Here is a 21,037-nt window from a genome sequence, read left to right on the forward strand (position 1 = left end):
ATGACGAAGGCTTTGCTTATGAATATTAACGTTATCAGACACATAGAATAATTAATATTCATGAGCTAATGGTTAGCTAAAAAAAATTAGCTATTGGTTAGCTTTTTGGAGTGCGTCTCCCTTTCAGCAAATCAGTAAGGCCCTATTAGGTAGACGTCACAAAGCCTAATTAATATTAATGATGTTTGGTCACGTGATGGATCTCCCACCTGTCATTCCAGAACTCAAACACAGGAGCATCTGATGTCTACATGAATTTCTGCCAGCATGAAATGTTAAATTCTGTTTTTATTGGCTTAGTTATTATTCTGAAATGACTCGCACATTACTTTAACAGGAGATCCGTGGCATTGCGTCTCTTGAAGACTCTTGATTTTGTTGTTTAGCTATGGGTGCTGTGCTGGGGACCCTGAGTTGGGTAAGTTGATTTGCTTTTTATGTATAGACATATTCACTTTTTTTCCCGGTTGGTAATATAATGAATGTTCACGAATCAAAGGAATTTCATTCATGTGTAATGAAAGCAGGACAGGTCAAGAAAATCCGTTTCTTACGCTCGCTCTTAACTGGATTAGTCATATTATTGTTTCCTCTGACTGCAGCGCGCGACACTGGGTCAGTTCGGTTACGTCACGGCCGTTACATTCACATTAAGTTATGAAAACGTTATTTCTCTGAACATTCAAAATATCCAGTTTATTAAATGTTTTAAAAACGTTTTTTTCTTGGTTATACGAATGTTAAAGGAACATCCAATTGTATAATTTTGCGAAACATATGGCAATGTAACTTGTTTTCATAACATTCTGAAACATTTAAAAAACGTTAAACGAACGTCCAGCCAAACTGTTACAAGAAAAATGTTCAATGAACAATTAATGTATAATTTTATTTTTTTGTGCTAACGTTTTGAGGACATTATTGCTTTAAACGAACACTGTAGTAGCTAACGTTACTGGAAGAACGTTGTTCATAACTTTGTGAACATTGCCAGAACGTTTGAAATGTCTGAGAACGTTCCCTGTTCGCTTGGCACATGAACTGTTGATGGTTGTTTTGTGATGGTCGTTCAGATTGCTCTGTTACTGATACGTTATAATTCTCATTGGACATTACACACGTTATTATAGACTATTACTGAATTGCAGTTAAATAATATTATTACAGACTGGTGAATTCTTTGGAATAATATTAAAGACATGATGAATTATACATAATATTATTAAACAGACCTCAATTCTTGAGAATATCATTAAAGATGTTTACCACACATTATGTTTTACACACAGATAGCGCTGCTCAGTAGCAGCTGCTGTGCACACGACTTCTCAAGGTGACGGTAGTATTAAGTTGTTTACAACAGACTGAGCTCAGATCAGATCAGATCTCATCAGCTGACTGTTTCAAATCGTAGTGTCTAATTAATAAACAGTGTTAAACCTCCTGCTCAAGTCTTAATAGGCTAACATTAAATTATAAATATTAATGTCCATCAATTCCGTATCCTTTGTGCAAGTGTTGTCAAGGCAAATCAAGTTCAAGTATCTCTTTTTATATCTACATAGTAGGCTGCTTTGTAATCAGTTAATGACAGGTATTGATACAGTATGAACAAACGTGTTGTGTACGTATTTGTTCATACTGTATATCAATACTTGTCTGATCGTTCCAGTGCAAATTTGTTAGCCTGGTTAAAACCAGACCATTCTCAGTAGTAACTGAGTTATGGTCTGGCAAAGCTTCATTAATAACTAATTTCCAAAGGGGCGTCACCAACGGACGTCGCTCAAATGCCTCTGGGCGCAATTGGATAGTCCTAAAACCAATCAGAGCGATCGGCATCATGTAAAGCCATATGCTGCGTCCCTAAGTTACACTACGCCATAAAAGTATGTACTCTTTATGGGGGGGGGGGGGGGGTGTTCTGATTCGGTTCTGATTAATTCGGTTCGAGAAATCTCGGACAGATCTGTCACGTGCATCCTGTCACGTAAACTGGCCTGTCAATCATCTTGTCACAGTTAAAATCCTCTATTAAATCTAATTAATTTCCTACTGTTTCGGAGAGAAATGTAGTAGCACGTTCATCTGCCAGTGGGTCTTTCATGGAGACTGTCCTCATGTGTTTGCAATTTGAATATAATAATGCATTTAAAAGTTGAACAGACGTCGCTCAAATGCCTCTTGGATAGACCTAAAACCAATCAGAGCGATCGTCATCGTGTAAAGCCCGCCCCAACGTTTCTGATTGGTGCCGCGATTTCGACGGATTAGAAATGGGCTTGAATGAGCTCTTTGCCAGACTACTTGCAGAGCAAATCTAAATTTGACGGAAGTTTGTCTGGGTTTTCCCAGGCTACAAATTTGTTTGAAACTGACTAATTTTCTGTGACATATCAGAATCTTCTCATAAAGTTTTGATGGTGATCGCTGACACTCACTGAAAATAGGAATATAGATTACAAACACTAAGTCATCCTATTAGTATTGGATTTATTAGCTTATTAAATAATTATTTAAGTATAGTCTGCCGTTGTTTGTTGTCTCAGGCAGCCGGCCAGTTGAATTGCACTTTCATATGTATTCAAATTAATTTTTATATGTTCTTTCTAGCACACATTTATGGTCTCTTTGGACTGTCGACATAAACAATAATTAAACATATACATTAACGGTTAACGTTGCCTTTATGCACAGTATGGCTGACTTGAATTATCTATGGCTTTTTCTTCTTTTTTTGCAGGTTTCTTGCCTTTGCAACTGTGCAGCATGTCTAAGGTGTCGATGTTGCCCACAGATCAAGAACTCTATTGTGACCCGAATCATGTATGCCTTCATCCTTCTGCTCGGCACCATCATTGCCTGTGTGATGTTGTCGCCTGGTGTTGAACAACAACTTAAAAGAGTAAGAATGAAGCATTAGTAGGGTTAGAAATAATCAAATAACTCAAGTAATGTACACCAAGAAACTGACATGGGCTCATTACATTAGTGAATTTGTTAACCACTCAACATGACTTCTGTCTCTTATATGCTGCGATAAAAGAGGATAAACAAACAAATAATGTTTGTAGATGATTTGACAATGAAAGATTGACATTTCGCAAACACGCTCGAAGTGCTCGACCAATCACAACACACCGATCCAGCCGACCAATCAGAGCACAGTGTGCTTTTCAGAAGGAGGGGCTTCATAGAGACAGGAACTAAACATGGGTGCGTTTCCCAAACAACTACGTAACTCGCTACTTTACTACCATAGTACGCTGCATAGTTGAAGAAATCAACTAGCTGTTTTCCGAAACCGTACTGTCGCCAAAAAAAAAAAAAAACCACGTTGGTTAATGATGTCACGCAGGTGGTGGAGTAATAACTTCTTTTAATAAATCTGTTTGAGATTGAATTAACGCTAGATGTTTTGCTTTAAATTTCGGACATGGCATCTGAGGACTATTTCTCATTTTGCTTTATTTGTAGATTCAATCATAGGCTCGTTTTTACATACTAGAGCACTTTCGCACATGCGCACTCTTCAAAAACGACACTTTAAATCTCTTGACAAACTAAAAGACGTAAATGACATTTGTATGTATTCTAAATAAAAGAAATAAATTGTCCTGAATGTCAGCTTGCTTATTTTGAGTCCACATGTCATGCAAACAAGAAACTCTGCTTCTAACCGCAGGTCGAGAGCTGTCGTTCTTTGCGATGTTGTTTGCGATTGTTTGTTAGAAATATGTTTTCGGGAGACACAGAGTCTTTGAACTATAGGGGCTTTCGCACCGGAGGAACCTTTTCATAGTTCCTAGAACTATAGGTGGAAGTTCCCGGACTTTGGTGTGTTCGCACCGCAGGAACTAGGAATGATTTTAGTTCTAGGAACTCTTTTTGGAGGAACTAATTTATCTCCTGCTTCAGAGTCGGGTCTAAACCAGCACTATAAGAACTATCCGTGACGTTAGTGTTTGCTGATAGGCTGAATCCACGCGAAACACCAGCAGCACCCGCCATTTTTAAAAAAGCTGTGTAAACACATAGATTATAGCTTATATATTTACTCCAGAAACTAACTCTACGAACATGGAAAACAGTGATAGATGGATCTCTCAACCTATACGCTGAGGAGAAAATCCAACGCAACTTTGAGGGGACCAAGACAATCATGATTATGTATTTCTGCTCAGTAGCAACACTTGACATCAACCACACGGCAAACGCTGATAACTTTTTTTTCATATACTGTGTACTTTCTATAACAATTCTATCTAATAACATGTTAAACAGTACTGTTAGACAGATCGCTAACTAATGAACACAGAGAATGCGAGCATTGTTTGCTCTGGCGTTCTCAGCGCCGCCAAAATAAAGGTCCGTCGCTCCGTCAAAAAAGTCGTCGTGCTTGCGTCACTCCCTTACCCCTCCTACCAGTTCCTATGGCCACTTGGCCAGTGCGAACGCAAACAGCAAAACCGAGTTTGGGGGAGAGTAGTTCATAGAACTGTTTAGAAGTGGACAGTTCCTATAACTAAGTCCCTTTAACAACTTGGTCGGAAAGCAGCTTTAGACAGATCGAAAACTAATGAACACGGAGAATGCGAGCGCTATTTGCTCAAAAACATTTCTTAGGGGAACCATTAGTTCTCGGGGAACCACCCTGGTGGCTAGTTCCTATAACTGAGTTCCTAGAGCTATCCGGTGCGAAAGCCCCTTATGCTGATAATGACAGAACTTGGGAACATTGGCTAAAGATGCTTTTGGGAAACACACCCCAGAGCATTACTGACAGACTGGGAAGAGAGGAGCTGCAACAATGGAGAATATGGTGAAATAATGAAAAATCAAGCATGAAAACCTATTTTAGAAGAGTCCAAAAACATAAGTCAGGACTTTGAAAGGGGGCATAATATGGCCTCTTTAAGACAAAAATACTAACTTCATCATTTCATGTCTTCATTCTTAGATCCCTGGTTTTTGTTATGGAGGAACAGGCACCAGTATACCAGGAACTGAGGCCAATGTCCAATGTGAGATTTTTGTTGGTTATAAGGCTGTGTACCGGGTTTGCTGTGGCATGAGTTTCTTCTTTCTCACCTTCTCTCTGCTCATGATCAATGTGAAGAACAGCCGAGGTCCCAGAGCTGCAATCCACAATGGGTTAGTCCATTGAAATATGGACCCAAATTACTGCTGTAATTTTCCTGATTATAAACTAGAATTTCCAATACATGTAATCCAGTTTGCAGCTTCAATACTACTAGTATTTTGCCATGCTTTGAAGCTATTGAGATATAATTTAACACTTCTCTATATTTCATCAGGTTCTGGTTTTTCAAGATTGCAGTCATGATTGCCGTCACTGTTGGTGCCTTTTATATTCCAGACGAGCCTTTTACCCGATGTAAGAATGCAACTCGTTTTATAAATCGGATCGAATTGGTTGTAAAATAGTCCATTTGTAAAATGGCTAATTTATACACAGCTATATTAAATATAATGAATATCTTGAATGCAATGTCTGTGTTGATATCTGACATTAAATAATATCAGATATCACTGCAATAGGTTGAGGTAGAAGTCATCCATGTTTCTGAGAGTCCTAGACTCTGTAAATAAAGCATAATATTATTTAAAAAACAAACAAAGCCAATAATAATTTCAGTTGAAGCTTTGCCAGTGATGAGATTACATGTTAATAATAAGGATAAGTGTTTGTGGAAATCATTTGCTATTCAGCCAAAAATGAACATGCTGTCATCAGTTACTCACTCTTATGTCAAAAGACAAACCATTAAAACTATGAATAATATTATTTGGTGGATGATTTTTTTCTGTTTATTATTATTAATAAATGTAACTAATTATTGAGTATTGGCATATTTCCTAACATTGCTGTTGCGTACATTTTAATGTCATTCTTAACAGCATCCCTGTGGTAAAAACAATGTAATGCATCGTATCTTTTTACGTACTGATTTTCTTTTTGTTTAGTTCAGTTGAATGGCCAAATGCTGAACATGCTTTTTACCTGAAGGCCTTCATAACTCATATTTATGCCCATCTCATTTTGGGTGTCTCTTTTGTTAGTGTGGTTTATTGTGGGAACCTGCGGAGCGTTTTGCTTTATTCTGATTCAGCTGGTTTTGCTTATTGACTTTGCCCACTCGTGGAATGAGTCCTGGGTTGATAAAATGGAAAAAGAAAACACAAAGAGGTGGTATATAGGTGGGTAAATTTGTTACATATGTAAAGATTTTTATTCTACATGGCTGAATATATTGTCATATAATGTAAGTTTGAGTAATTTTATGACCCTTGCTTCTAGCCTTGCTGTCGGTAACAGGACTGAACTATATTCTGTCCTTCACGGCTGCCGTTCTCTGCTATAACATCTACACTCGGCCCGAGGGATGCGTGCTTAACAAGTTCTTCATCACCTTCAACATGTCGATATGTGTCACAGCTTCAGCCCTGTCTGTACTGCCCAGAATTCAGGTAGTTGCTGTTAAAATTGCATTTTTACAAAACCATGTTTTTTGCTAGTCTGAACCAGCTATATAAATTAGGGGTGGAACGGTACACAGAAGTCACGGTTCGGTTCATACCTCGGTTCAGACATCACGGTTCGGTACGAGTTCGGTACAATGGAGGGAAAAGCAAATCAAAAATGCAGAAGGCTTGTGCATGTCTCAGGCTGTACCACCAAAGGAAAATAAATGTCTTAAGCCTTGTATTTTTTACATAAGTTTTATTAATAAAGGCATAGAACCAGTTTATTTGTAGTGCACTGACAATAGTTTTATATAATTCGTTTATTAATTAAATTAATAAAAAGACAAAAAGACCTTGAGATATGTTTGGTAATTGTAACTTCAATTGTAAATTGAAAATTAATTTGCTACATTTCAGATTAATATATTTGTTTTCCTTAAAATTTTAATTAACAGTAACTTAAACACTTTGCAGTTTGAATGATGTCTTGTATAAACAAAATGGCAGAGTATGTTTTTATGTTTCCACTGTTCGATCGCGCCCGCGCCTCACACACACGACGCACACAAATATAAGTACAATTTTGCGACTTTTCGATTGCGCCCGCGCCACTCTCTCTCTCACACACACACACACACATATTCCAGCATTACAATCTTTATATCGCAGCCTGCTTCAGAGCTAAGGCGGGGCTATAGATTAGGTGCCCCTAAAGAACCCGCTTATCTAACAGTAATTCCGCATTACATTAATTAATTTGCACTCGAGTTTTATTTATTTTTATACCGTGTATTCTCCGTGTAAATCTATGCACCGAACCGTGACGCCCATACCGTTTCGGTTCAATACGAATACATGTACCGTTCCACCCCTAATATAAATGTATTCATGCCATACAGTTTTCCCTTGTAATTACATCTATATTTCAAGTTCTTCCTGATGATTTATGCATTTTAATTGTGTGTGTGTGTGTGTGTGTGATTCTAGGATTACCAGCCCAGATCTGGTCTTCTCCAGTCATCCATTATGACTTTGTATACCATGTACCTTACCTGGTCAGCCATGACCAATGAACCAGGTTAGCAGCTTCACAAGAGTTTTTATACATTACATTTTTTAGGAATCGTTAAAATATTTGGTGTCCAGGACGCCATGAGCCTAGAGACCATAGTGCACGCCTTGAGTTTTGCATCTAAAATGTCTGTGATATATATATAAATAGTGTCCATAAAAGATTATTAAGTTTGTAGAGGATTGGACCAGGAAACAGTATTCATGATGTCACGACCAACAAGCGGATAAGCTTGAAAAAACGTATTTCAGTTGATTTTCAATGCTAGGTATTGTCAAGGTCTTGACAGTTTTTATTTGTGTCCATCCCTTACCTCCAGACCGCACATGCAACCCGAATCTGTTCAGCATCTTCCAGCAGATCACGTCGTCCACAGTCGCCCCGCTGGAGATTGAGAACCATACTGCCGTCATCATCATCGACACAGAGGAAACCGTGCCGTCGGCCCCATACCTGCGCTGGTGGGACGCTCAAAGCATCGTCGGACTGGCCATTTTTATTCTCTGCATTTTGTATTCAAGGTACATTGTTTTTTGTTTTTTTTTGTTGGATTTATACAGTCATTGACAAAAATATTGCCACCCTTGGACTTTTTCCCTAATAATTAGCAATTTTCCCTAAAAAATTAAGTGAAAAAAAAAAAAAAAAGTATTTGATCTCCTCCCCTTTTATTTATTTCACTGTTAAAGGCAACTTGAAACAGAAATTGCGATTTTTCTTTTTTTCTCTGTTGTGTCATATATCCAAGTAAAACGGCTTCTGGAATAAGAACAAATGTAGGGCGGGGCTTGATTTTGTCTGTGAGGAATTGATTGGATGGTTGTGGTTTGCTATTGGTGGATCTCATGTGAGTGACAGATTGCCCCACCCTCACGCCACTAAACACATCAGCAGAGAAGTCACCATGAAATCACAATTCTTATTTTTTATGGACTATAGGTGGTTTGCAGTCACGTGATTGTGATGACGCGCGAAATTCAAATGGAGGGCAGGAAGTGAAGAGCGGAATGGACGAGATGGAGGAAAGTCTGTACTGTACTACTTTAGGCGCTATTACAAGAGAAAGATATAGACAAAAAATCTAAACATATGTTGAATGTGATCCTTGCATTATGAAGAGGAGTGATTTTTCAACTGAATTGAAAGATTTGCCTGTCATTCTTTTTTGTCCTGTGGATTAACGTTAATCCGTAACGTTAACCCTAACAACCATTCAAGGCTGCGGCGCTTCTCGACGTTACTTTCACGGCTGTTTACTTTACGTTATTAGGTTAACCACTCTCAAAGGGCCGCCAAAACACCACTAAACCACTGAAGGCTGCACCCTCAAAACACTTTGTAGGCAGCTTTGCTAACGTTACGCGTTTGTCTTCAGTTACAGGGGTAACTTACAAACTCAGAGAAAAGAAGAAACAATTACTTTGACTTTACAAAGTTCGGAAACTGGTACGTTACACAAACATAGCCACATAAGTTGTATTAACTTACCTTTGATGAAGTGATCATTCACTACACACACACGGGCATTTTCCGATTTGGCTCCTCCCGACCGCAGACGTAGGTTTGCAAGCCATTTTTTCTGGCGTTTTTCGGTCAATTTCTTGCATTTACCCCCTTATGAACAACAACTTTTGGTACACGATAAAAACTCCTCTTGGTTTCTCGGTTTGATCAATTTGAGCAACCATAAACAACGCAAAACATAGGCATTTTGAGTTTGTTATAGTGCTTCCTAAATGTAGCAAATCACTTACTGCCCTCCATCTGCATTTCGCGCCATGGCAACGCAGTAACGTGACGTCATATGCAAACAACCTATAGCATATTCATCTGTGCACATCATTATTTTTTTTACTTTGTTATCTTGAATCAGAATAACTTCCCCTCCCTTTTGCAGCATCTCTTCTCTTCTCTGATGACGAGGGCGGAGCAACCTGTCACTCACATGAGATCCACCAATAGCAAACCACAACCATCCAATCAATTCCTCACAAACAAAATCAAGCCCCACCCTACATTTGTTCTTGTTCAAGAAGCCGTTTGTCCAAGCTTTTGACTGGTAGTTTATATAAACAGATTAATAAACATGCTTGAATACCTTAAAGGATTAGTTCACTTCAGAATAATTATTTCCTGATAATTTACTCACCCCCACGTCATCCAATATGTTCGTGTCTGTCTTTCTTCAGTCGAAAAGAAATTAAGTTTTTTGAGGAAAACATTCCAGGATTTTTCTCCATAATTCTCCTAATTTCTTTTCGACTGAAGAAAGAAAGACACGAACATATTGGATGACATTGGGGTGAGTAAATAATCAGGAAATTTTAATTCTGAAGTGAACTAATCCTTTAATACTCTCTAATATCACAACATAAGCATCCAGATGGGCCATATTAGAGTTGTAATGCTGATGTCATAAAGAGCCTAAATTGTTTTGTTTTTTTCTTGGCAGTATACGCTCTTCCAATACCAGTCAAGTTAATAAACTGACGTTAGCAGCTAAAGACACCAGCGTCGTGGATGACAGCGGCTCAGGAAGTCCTGAGATAGAAAAGGCTTCAACACCATTACATGTGGAGGACAATGAACGAGACACTGTTCAGTACAGCTACGCTTTCTTTCACTTCATGCTGTTCCTGGCGTCTCTTTACATCATGATGACCCTCACCAACTGGTACAGGTGTGTGTGACGGCAGTGCAACAACATCTCCCAGTCATTACTTAAACACACACATAGCAGGCGTTTCATATAGTTCTATTTTGTAAAACCATTATTAACCGAGTGATAATTGATTTTATTGTCACCCCAGCCCTGATGCAGAATACAGTGCCATGACGAGCAAGTGGCCAGCAGTGTGGGTGAAGATCTCCTCCAGTTGGGTCTGTCTCACGTTATACACCTGGACTCTGGTTGCTCCTATGATTCTCACCAACAGAGACTTCACATAGAGCAATGTCCTGCAACCTTAATGCTATTATGAAAATATTTCTGTCATGACAACTCTCTGAGTGTTTAGCATGGTAATGCATCTCACAATGTTAACATGTTTGGTCTTGGCGGAGTAGATCTGCTGCTGTTGTTGTAGAGCAAGTTCGGGACTTGTACTACACACGACGCACTGCTGTGAGCGAGTAAGACACGCTGCTGCTGCTGTACGATATAGTGTACATGAATGACCCGTAGCAGATCTACACAGGTGGAGCTGGGGAAGGTGGAGGGTTTCTGAAAGCGCACTGCAACTTCTACAGCAAATGTTGACCAAGTATTTGAATGTTGAGCAGCGATCTCATTGGCTGCTGATACAGCAGGAACCAATCAGCTGTGCCCTATAGAGAATGACGTGATTGCAAGAAGATTGGGTTAAAGACCCATCAGCCTGCGCCATCTAGAGTTTCATCATGACAGAACTTTTTTTATTTGTTTTTATATGTTTAATTTATGGATGTTTTAATTTATTAGTTTTATTTGTTTTTGGACCATTTTGCCTCTTAACCTTATCGTGTGGTTAGGATGTTCTCTGTGCTATGGAAGGTTGTTTCTGTACGCTATAAAAAATAAAATAGGTAATTGGCGATGACATCTTTTCTCTCACAATTGCAAATGATAAAGTCAGAATTGTGAGATATAAACTCACAATTTTAAGAAAATGGCAGAGTTGTGAGATCACTTTTTTCCCCTCGAGTTTATACCTCGCAATACAGACTTTATAACTTGTTAATATTTCAAATTGCAATTGCGAAGGAAAAAAGCCAGAATTGTGTTTTTTATATCTTGCAGTTCTGACTTTATAATTCGCAATTGCAAGTTTAAATCTTACAATTCGGAGAAAATAATCTGAGTTTGTGAGATATAAAATGGTATTTCTGCCTGCGATGTTAATTCGCAATCGTGCGAAAAAATCAGAATTGAGATAAAAAGTCGCAATTACCCATTTATTTTTTCATCTCCGCTTACTGCTTTCGTTTTCAAAAAAAGTTTTTTTTATTATAGCGAATTTGTATTTTTTATTTACCATTAAGTATCTTTTATTTCTATTGGTCAGGCTAAATGGACTGCTCTTTTTATTTTTGTATCTTTTACTGCATGTTTTGTACAGAAACTGCTAAATTTTCTCTGAGGATGCAAATATGTTTTGTATATGAATAAGCTTTTTTGTACAGCCAGGAGAATTCTTGTATTATTACTACAATGTATTAATGTACTAACATTAGTATATTTAACAGTGTATTTCCAATGATCTATTTTAAATATATATTTTTAGATTTAGAGATTAATTAAATTGAAAATTAGTGATCATGTACAATGTGTGCTTCTCATTATCAACAAATATTTGGAGATTATGAACATTTTTGTCACGTTTTTATACCGGAAAATGCATATTATTGATTTCAACACAGTTCAAAAATGTAATTCTTTATTGGTTACAGTTACACACGTTTTGAGGAAAGCTGAACCTGTTGAGAAGCTGATTTACATGTTTAGCATCACATGTATTTTTTTTTTTGGCAATTTTTGCATTATATTTAACACTACTGTAAGAAAAACATGACCAATCTTTGACCAACATTCCTTATAAACACATTTTCCAAAAAAAAGGCTTTCCATGTGTAAATACAGGTCTCTTCATTTAAGGGTCTATTTATGAATCAGTCTATTATGAATCAAGAACATTCATCTTTATATTTATATGAACTTTACATTTCCTACAGCAAACTACTTATTAAGCTTGTAAAAAAAAAAAAAGCTTGTGTGGCACCAAAATATATTTTATCCGACCATAGACCTCTTCCGTCCTCTCAACCGAACCTCGTCCAGCTTCTTGATGACCGCAGAAGACTTTTTGGATGAAGCCGAATAACTTTTCAGAAGTCTCTCAAACAAAGTCTCTGTGTTGGGGTGAGTGCTGAGAAAAGCTTTCTCCAACACATACAGGTCAACTCCTTTATCTTCCGGCAGAGCAGAAATGTAACTCAAGCCGAAGTCGATCATAACCAGGTGAATATGTTGGTGTTCAGCTCCGGGGATCAGAAGCATGTTGGAGGTCGTGAGATCCCCGTGGATGACGTCTTCATCATGCATCTGAGCCAGGACTTCACCGATCTTGTCCACTAGAGCCTGGAGGTGCTGTGGGGTTTGTCCTGAAGCAATGTGGTCTCTTACTGACACGGAGTGGACAATATCCTCCAGGAAAATGCAGTGAGTGGTGTAGTCAACAAAGTACACGACAGGCGCGTTGATACCTGGGACAGAACAACCCAACAAGCTGATCAGAGTAGATTTAATTCGTCCAATCGCATCTAATTGTGTTTAACCGGTTAAATGTGCATTTTTTATACACATTTGTAGAATTTATTTGCATTTTGGCACTTTATTCCAGCGTTTTTTATGCGAATGATGAAAAAAAAAAAAGGTGGATTGAAACATTGCTGGTGTTTCTCAGATATTGCTTACTGCACCTTTAATGAATTGAGACATTTGTATGACTTTATTTTGGAGTGTTTTCAAAATAAAATCAAATCACATTATTAATAGCATCAAGTAATATTCATAACAGTTACTTTCCTCATTAAAGCGTTCAAGTACACAGTGCTGCTGTACTTCTGTCTGATTTTTAAATGCCTTCAAATCAAAGTAAGTTACTGTTGAGATTCAGCTTGAAGCTGGTTTGGTTTGGTTCATGGCTTATAATGCTTTAGCCAAGACTTTATTTTATTTTATACATCGATTAAAAAAAAAAAGAATGCAAAAATACTTCAAATGTTAGAAAATAACCTTTTAATTTATTTCCATTTTCTATAATCTATAAATGAAAAAAATATATAATATAAAAATGCAAAATTCACATTTACTCCACAAATATTCTGCTTTACAAGTTATATAGTTGCTGGAAAAAAATAATTGTAAACACTATATAAAAAAGATGGAGTCATTTGTTTTATGCCTGTCAAATACAGAACTTCTTCACTGCCTTTGAATACGTTGCACAAGTACACTTAGTGCACATCATTTTCATTTGGCATGTATAGTTATTTAAGCACACAATAAGAGTTAACAATGCTAGTTAGTGTGAACTGCCCTGCTCTCCTGGATCTGGTGCCCTATCTAGTGCACTGACCTGCTCTCCTGGATCTGGTGCCCTATCTAGTGCACTGACCTGCTCTCCTGGATCTGGTGCCCTATCTAGTGCACTGACCTGCTCTCCTGCGAGGATCTGATCTGGTGCCCTATCTAGTGCACTGACCTGCTCTCCTGCGAGGATCTGATCTGGTGCCCTATCTAGTGTTCACTAACCTGCTCTCCTGCAGCGCAGTATGGATCGCACCTCCTGCGTGGTTCTGCGGCGCGTCAGTTTCTCATCGACTTCAGGATGGCGATATAATTTTGTGAATCTCTCTTTAATAACCACGGGCCGCCCCAAAAACGTAGCTCGATAGACACGGGCTTCTGCGCCTTGTTTAATCAGCTGCGCCTCTTTTAAATACGCCGGAACACTCGCTTTTAGTGAGTTTGACTGATCCATGTTTAAAAATAACCCATGCGCGCTCTCGCTCTCTGCTTCCGGAAATACACGCTGCTTCTGCTTCTTCTTCTTCTTTTACAGGGCACACATGCGCACAGCGCCACCTACCGTTGTGATATTTTGCAAACATTTTGGGAACGTCACTTTGGATATATTTGATTATATTATGTTGCATCATATGATAGGCCTATATTATATTATACATTATATATTAAACTATATTTACATAACTATATTACATTTTACATTATAGGCTATATTATTAATTATATTATACTATATTATATTACAGTATATTATATTATATTATTAATTATATTATACTATATTATATTACATTACATTTGACTATATTATTTATTATAATATACTATACTATACTATATCACACTATATTATATAAATTATTATATTATATTACATTACATATTATATTAAATATTATACTATATTATATTACATTTGACATTATAGGCTATATTATTTATTATATTATATTATATTATATTACAGTATATTAAATAAATTATTTTATTACATTATATATTATATAATATAATTGACTATATTATATTACATTACATTTTGCATTATAGGCTATATTATTTATTATATTATATTATATTATTTATTATATTATATTATATTATATTATATTATATTAATTATATTATATTATAGTATACATTATATATTAAATTATATTATATTACATTTTACATTATAGGCTATATTATTTATTATATTATATATTACATTATATATTATTCAATTATATATTATATTATATATTACAGTGTATTGTATAAATTATTATATTGCATTACACTACATTTTACATTATAGGCTATATTATTTATTATATTATACTATATTATATTACAGTATATTATATTATTAATTATATCATACTATATTATACTACAGTATATTATATAAATTATTATATTATATTACATTATATATTATATTATATATTATACTATATTATATTACATTACATTTGACATTATAGGCTATATTATTTTTTATATTATATATTACATTATATATTATTAAATTATATATTATATTATATATTACAGTATATTGTATAAATTATTATATTATATTACATTACATTTGACATTATAGGCTATATTATTTATTATATTATATATTACATTATATATTATTAAATTATATATTATATTATGTATTGCAGTATATTGTATAAATTATTATATTATATTACATTACATTTGACATTATAGACTATATTATTTATTATATTATTTATTATATTATACTATATTATATTACAGTATATTATATAAATCATTGTATTACATCATATATTATATTATATTATATTATATTATATTATATTATATTATATTATATTATATTATATTATATACTATATTAAATTACAGTATCTTATATAAATTATTATATTATATTATATTATATATAATGAGGTGTTGGCCAACATTGATGAGTGTGTTGGTATGAGAGCGTGTTTGTGTCGCGAGGCTCGTTGAGTGTTTGAGGGAGAGTTCCTCCTGCCACGTAGCCTCGACTTCCTTGGATGCACAGACTTCAGGGAAAGAAAGACGCTTTCAAGGAACTTTCCAAGAGCAGAAAGCAGATGAAAAACTGATGCAGATGCACAGTAGCGTTTCCATGTTCAACAATGACAATGTGAACCGTGTAAAATCACGGGAAAAACATCTCGCCTGAGGGATGTTACCGGGAAGAGGTGAGAGGAGGAATAGCGGGAGTGCTTTTGTTTTGTCTAACAACTGTTGGAAACGTCGAAGCTTTATCTTTATTTTTATGCTTGTGTTATTAAAAAAAGTGTCTTGCAGATGTCATTTCTAACTCCATTTGACAGCGGCTTGCTTCATAAAACTTTACAGCCATACGTGGACTCTACAGGCTATGAGTTTCGAAGTTCTTTGAGGACAGTATTCCTGTCAGAAACATCAGCTGGGCTATTTATAGCTCATTAAGAGATCTCTCATCTAATTAAATCAATAGCGCCATCATGAGAGTTGTCATGGTGACAGCTTTCTGAATAAAGCCTGATTAGAACAGATCCGAGATTCTCACAGTTCTCATTTAATATGTCTGTGTTTTTGTTTTGGAAATAGGTTCTGTTCCCGAACGAGACAGACTCGTTGCGTTTTTGATGAACCAGCATCTTTAAATTCGGAGAGAAATGGGTAAGTGTCAGACCTGTTCAATGTTTGTTCTTAGTTTTAGTACGTCATTTTAAAAGTAAAATAAAAATGTAGCATAATTGATTATGGGTATCTCTATAGCAAACAAATATGACAGATTTCTATTATGAGTTATGTGCTTTTGAAGTGTTTGAAGCCTGCTGGAAATAGTTATGAAGAGTGACATGCATTAACTCCACAAAACATATTATAATATATATATATATATTTTGACAAATCATTGTTTAAGACCTTATGTTTTCTATTTCTTTTAATTTAAGATGAAAGGAGACTTTCTGGCTTTTTTTTCCCCTTTTAAACCATTTGTAAATAAAGTGTGGTTTTAAGTTGACGGGATGATCTCTCAGGATGATCTACCCACACTATATTTGGAGTTAGACTGCATCTGGACTGGTATTGCTACCTACTGTACATTTAACACATTTATTGTGGGTTTTTGTGAATTTACAGTAAAAAATGGCAGCTGTGGTTGCCAGAATTTTACTGCAAAAAAATACGGTAGCAACATTTCCAGTTTTATGCCTTGAACTTAAATTTACAGTGAAAAAACAGATTTTATTAACTTAGTACTGAAGTACTAAAATCTGTTTTGTACTTTTAATACAATAATAGCCACCATAAAAACAGTAATAAGAAAACCACGTGTAGAATCAAAGCTCATCGCAAGTAGCTTTTCCATATGCTGAAATATATATAGTCATGCACACAAATACAAAACACCATCATCATAACACACGACTCTAAAGTAATGCAATAAAGATTAATTTAACAGCGCAAAATGGAATAAAACAATTTAAAAGGTAATTGCGACTTTTTATCTCGCAATTGCGAGTTTATATCTTGCAAGTTAATGACTTCCAAAAACTGTAAATGTAACAGTATTTTACTGTAAAATTACATTAAATGCTGGGAAAAAAAGTCAGAATTGTGAGATAAAAAGTTGCAGTTACCTTTTTATTTTTTATTCTGTGGTGGAAACGAGCTTCCATACTAATTCACATAACTGATAAGAAAAAAACTAAAAAGAAAATATTTTAATGGGAAAAAAACATCATATGTGAAGTGTCATGTGGGGAATTCTGGGAATGTCAATTTACGGGTTTCATTGTAAATTAAAAGATGACTTTTTTTCACTTCAAAAAACTGTAAATGTAACAGTATTTTACTGTAAAATTACATGAAATCTTGCATTAGATGATCTATGACGGTGTTTTACCGTGTATATAAAAGAACTTGCACTAACCAATTTTTACTGTAGTATTCTTACAGTCTTTTACCATTTAAATAATGATAATTCTTTATTTTAAACACAACTTATTTTGAGCAGGTAGGTCAGATTCTCAGATCACCAAGAAAAGTCCTGGATTTCCCTCTTTGACTGGTTCATCCCAGCTGCAATGTTAATCATTTCTGTCTTATGTAGCATTTTTTTCTTCTCTAGGTTGTTCTGTCTTGGCGCTCACTATCATTGCATCCACTCTTGGCGGCCTAGTGTTCGGCTATGAGCTGGGAATAATATCCGGCGCTCTTCCGCAGCTCCAAGCTCACTTCTCTCTGGGATGTGTCCAGCTGGAAGCTGTGGTTAGCGCTCTTCTGATCGGATCACTGTTAGCGTCTGTGATTGGTGGATGGCTGATTGACCGTCATGGCAGGAGAACGTCCATTTTACTCAGTAATCTCCTCATTCTGGGAGGCACCATTATCCTAACTGCAAGCATGTCGTTTTCAGCATTGGTGGTTGGAAGGGCCATCATTGGGTTTGCAATGAGCATTTCTTCCATGAGCTGCTGCATCTTTGTCTCTGAGATGGTCGCTCCCAATCGTAGAGGGTTGATGGTGAGCCTGTATGAAGTTGGAATTACTGTTGGGATCTTGTTGGCTTATGCAATCAACTACATCTTATCTGGTGTCCATGCAGGATGGAGGTACATGTTTGGATTTGCTATTGCACCATCTCTTATGCAGTTGGTGTCCATTAGGTTTCTACCTCAGCAAACCACTGTAGACCTCATAGCAGAAGATGATTGGGAAACACCAAATCGCCACCAAGCAGAACATGTGAACTATAGTGTCTTTGACCTTTTCAAAACCAAAGACAACATGCGCAGAAGGACTGCCATCGGCCTCGGGCTGGTGCTCGGTCAACAATTCACAGGCCAGCCAAACGTGCTCTTCTACGCTTCCACCATCCTCTTCTCAGTGGGGTTTCAGAGCAATGCATCTGCAGTTCTTGCGTCGGTGGGTCTGGGTTTGGTTAAAGTCATTGCTACTCTACTGGCAATGGTTTGTTCAGACAAGGTTGGCCGAAGATCACTTCTGATTGGCGGATGCACAGTGCTGGCTGTAGGATTGATACTCACTGGTTTCTTGTGTGGACAGTCAGTGATTAACACAACAAAACAATGCACTTCATTGGAGCCACATGAAAATCTGACCTCACTAGCGGAAAATCGTGAAAACGTGGGCAAAAACTCTGTGGATCAAAGCACTCCATCTACTGGAAATGAAACGCACGATGCTTATGGACATTCAAATATTTTATCGCACTCAGAGGATATGTATAAGTGGATCATTTTCATCTGCATGATGGCAGTTGTGAGCGCTTTCTCAGTGAGCTTTGGACCAAGTAAGTTGCCTTTGAGTTTACATTTACTGTAGTTGGGTCATTCCATGTCAGATCAACCAAATTTTGGAAACTTCCCCGGCTCAAATATTTGATTTTGTTAATATTTTTTTCTGAAGAAAGACAAACATAAATATTGATGAAAGCCAAAATATTAAAAGTCATAGATGTACATTTACTGAGCAATTCACTATTTTGTAGAGGTATACCAAATGTGGGTCACTTTGCATACAGCTGATACTTTTTTCTTTTAAAGAGGAATATCTGAACAATAAATAATGTAGAAACTAGTACCGGTCAAAAGTTTGGAAATTATTATTATGTGCTCATCAAGCCTGCATTTATTTGATCAAAAATACAGAAAAAATATTGTGAAATATTATTACAATTTAAAATAATGGTTTTCTATTTTAATATACTTTAAAATACAATTTAATTCTGTGATGCAAATCGTAATTTTCATTTTCAGTAATGCTTTAATTGCATGAAACTTCATATGTGGTTCACAGTGACATGGCTTGTGCTCAGTGAAATATTTCCTAAGGAAGTCAGAGGAAGAGCCTATTCATTCATCAACTGCTTCAATGTGGGGGCCAACCTCATAGTTACCTTTTCTTTCTTGAGTATAATAGGTACGCACAACAGCAAAGACCAAACATATGAAATATGAAATGCATATGTAAATTATTTTAATAATTTTCCCATGATTTTCATGTTTTCCTCAGATGTGATAGGTCTGTCTGGAATATTCTATGTTTATGGAGTGATTGGAATGGCAGCAGTTGTATTCATGTACCTTGTACTACCAGAGACCAAAGGAAAATCTCTTCATAAAATTGATAGAGAGCTCTCTCAGACACGGTAAGAAAAATGTTTGGAATATGTGCTTGTTGTGTGTAGTGGTCGAATATTTGGCATTTTTAAAGTTTTTTCTGTTTGGCCAAGGTGTCGGAAGTGAGACTTTTATTTTGACGACTCGCCGGACTTTTATTTTGACGGCGCTGAGAGCGCCAGTGCCTGAGCACATAGTGCTTATCCTCTCTGTTTAATAGTTCTGTCTTATATGTTATTAGATAGAACTGTATCAAAAAAAAGTAAACGGTATACGAAAAAGTATTATAGTCTTGAAAAACTGGAATAGTGATGGACTCTGGTCTTGTGTGTGATGCGATTCAGCATTATCTCATAAAATCCAATCAATGCAATACTCAAAATATGTTATTTCTTTTAGATTTTTTCACAGAGAAGAAATCTGCAATATTTTCCAAAGAAGGCATTTCTCTCCAGGTTATCAGAGAGTTCACTTGACGAGTACATCAACATGACTTGGGATGGAAAGTTATAAAATTCCTCTGATTACGTCAATATGGATAATTCTGTTCACTGGATGATATTACATGTATTGCGCCACGTTTTAATAATAATTAATAGCTTTACCATTTGTAGTAACTATTGTACTCTGGTTTATATGTTAGCAATTAGTGTTAAATCTTTATGAAATAAATATAGATTACCCCTACATGACTCTTATTTTAATGCATTCATAGTTTGTGTCAATATTTATGCTGTAGAGGATAGGACTGAAAGTTTAAAGAACACATTAAAATGAAATATTTAAGATTTAAACATTGATTATGTGGAATGATATGATGAACTGCACACAGGATAAAGAAAACTTTTACAGAGGGACATCTACTTAAATATTTTATATATTTTTGTTTTGCCAATAAATCTACTTTTTGAAATTGATACTCACTTTATATATGCAGTTCAAATAAAAATCAAATGTGATACACACTTTGAAGAGTCAGTACAATAGGGCCTAATGTACTGAGTTAATATGATGGAATTTCCCCTATTGAATTTTAAATATTGATTTTAAGTGTTTTACCTGTATTTTGAATTAGGCATTGCATTGTTTTAGGATTAAAGGAAATGCCCATAAACTTAACAGATAATGTCCTAGCAGAAATTTTTAGTGTAAAAAAGTTATCAAAAAATAAATCTTTCCTCTCTAATTAAATATAACATTTTTATGTCAACACAACATTTTAGTAGTATGAAAGCACTTAAATGGTTAGTTAACCCAAAAATGAAAATTCTTTCG

At 35.8% G+C, this 21,037-nt stretch overlaps 3 protein-coding genes across 4 annotated transcripts; 2 read left to right on the forward strand and 1 right to left on the reverse strand.

Moving 5' to 3' along the window:
• Positions 1-219: 219 nt before the first annotated feature.
• On the forward strand, positions 220-12,291 carry serinc3 (serine incorporator 3). Of its 2 annotated transcripts, XM_079857766.1 has the most exons (10): positions 220-418; positions 2,744-2,905; positions 4,961-5,154; positions 5,319-5,398; positions 6,085-6,222; positions 6,323-6,492; positions 7,477-7,567; positions 7,881-8,082; positions 10,014-10,241; positions 10,372-12,149. In XM_079857766.1, the coding sequence occupies exons 1-10, from the start codon at positions 389-391 to the stop codon at positions 10,508-10,510; spliced, it is 1,434 nt and encodes a 477-aa protein (XP_079713892.1). In that variant the 5' UTR covers positions 220-388; the 3' UTR covers positions 10,511-12,149. The 2 variants fall into 2 exon arrangements, with proteins under 2 accessions (XP_079713892.1, XP_079713893.1); XM_079857767.1 differs by lacking the exon at positions 6,085-6,222 and having other exon boundaries at positions 10,372-12,291.
• On the reverse strand, positions 11,042-14,140 carry tp53rk (TP53 regulating kinase). The gene is made up of 2 exons (XM_079857770.1): positions 13,854-14,140; positions 11,042-12,802 (listed from the first exon to the last, which is right to left on the reverse strand). The coding sequence occupies exons 1-2, from the start codon at positions 14,080-14,082 to the stop codon at positions 12,330-12,332; spliced, it is 702 nt and encodes a 233-aa protein (XP_079713896.1). The 5' UTR covers positions 14,083-14,140; the 3' UTR covers positions 11,042-12,329.
• A 1,420-nt stretch (positions 14,141-15,560) lies between these two features.
• slc2a10 (solute carrier family 2 member 10) lies at positions 15,561-20,448 on the forward strand. Its single transcript, XM_079858327.1, has 6 exons — positions 15,561-15,823; positions 16,218-16,289; positions 17,749-18,933; positions 19,440-19,562; positions 19,656-19,791; positions 20,162-20,448. The coding sequence occupies exons 2-6, from the start codon at positions 16,286-16,288 to the stop codon at positions 20,253-20,255; spliced, it is 1,542 nt and encodes a 513-aa protein (XP_079714453.1). The 5' UTR covers positions 15,561-15,823; positions 16,218-16,285; the 3' UTR covers positions 20,256-20,448.
• The last annotated feature ends 589 nt before the right edge of the window (positions 20,449-21,037 follow it).

The sequence above is a fragment of the Squalius cephalus genome, assembly GCF_949319135.1.
Source record: "Squalius cephalus genome assembly, chromosome: 22".
Classification (NCBI taxonomy): Eukaryota; Metazoa; Chordata; class Actinopteri; order Cypriniformes; family Leuciscidae; genus Squalius; species Squalius cephalus.

Coding starts and splice junctions, on each gene's coding strand:
- serinc3 (XM_079857766.1), top strand. CDS start 389: ATGGGTGCTGTGCTGGGGACCCTGAGTTGG. Junction 419..2,743: donor TGCTGGGGACCCTGAGTTGG/GTAAGTTGATTT, acceptor CTTTTTTTGCAG/GTTTCTTGCCTTTGCAACTG. Junction 2,906..4,960: donor TTGAACAACAACTTAAAAGA/GTAAGAATGAAG, acceptor CTTCATTCTTAG/ATCCCTGGTTTTTGTTATGG.
- tp53rk (XM_079857770.1), bottom strand. CDS start 14,082: ATGGATCAGTCAAACTCACTAAAAGCGAGTGTTCCGGCGTATTTAAAA. Junction 12,803..13,853: donor ACTGCGCTGCAGGAGAGCAG/GTTAGTGAACAC, acceptor GTTCTGTCCCAG/GTATCAACGCGCCTGTCGTG.
- slc2a10 (XM_079858327.1), top strand. Junction 18,934..19,439: donor CTCAGTGAGCTTTGGACCAA/GTAAGTTGCCTT, acceptor TGTGGTTCACAG/TGACATGGCTTGTGCTCAGT. Junction 19,792..20,161: donor AGAGAGCTCTCTCAGACACG/GTAAGAAAAATG, acceptor TATTTCTTTTAG/ATTTTTTCACAGAGAAGAAA.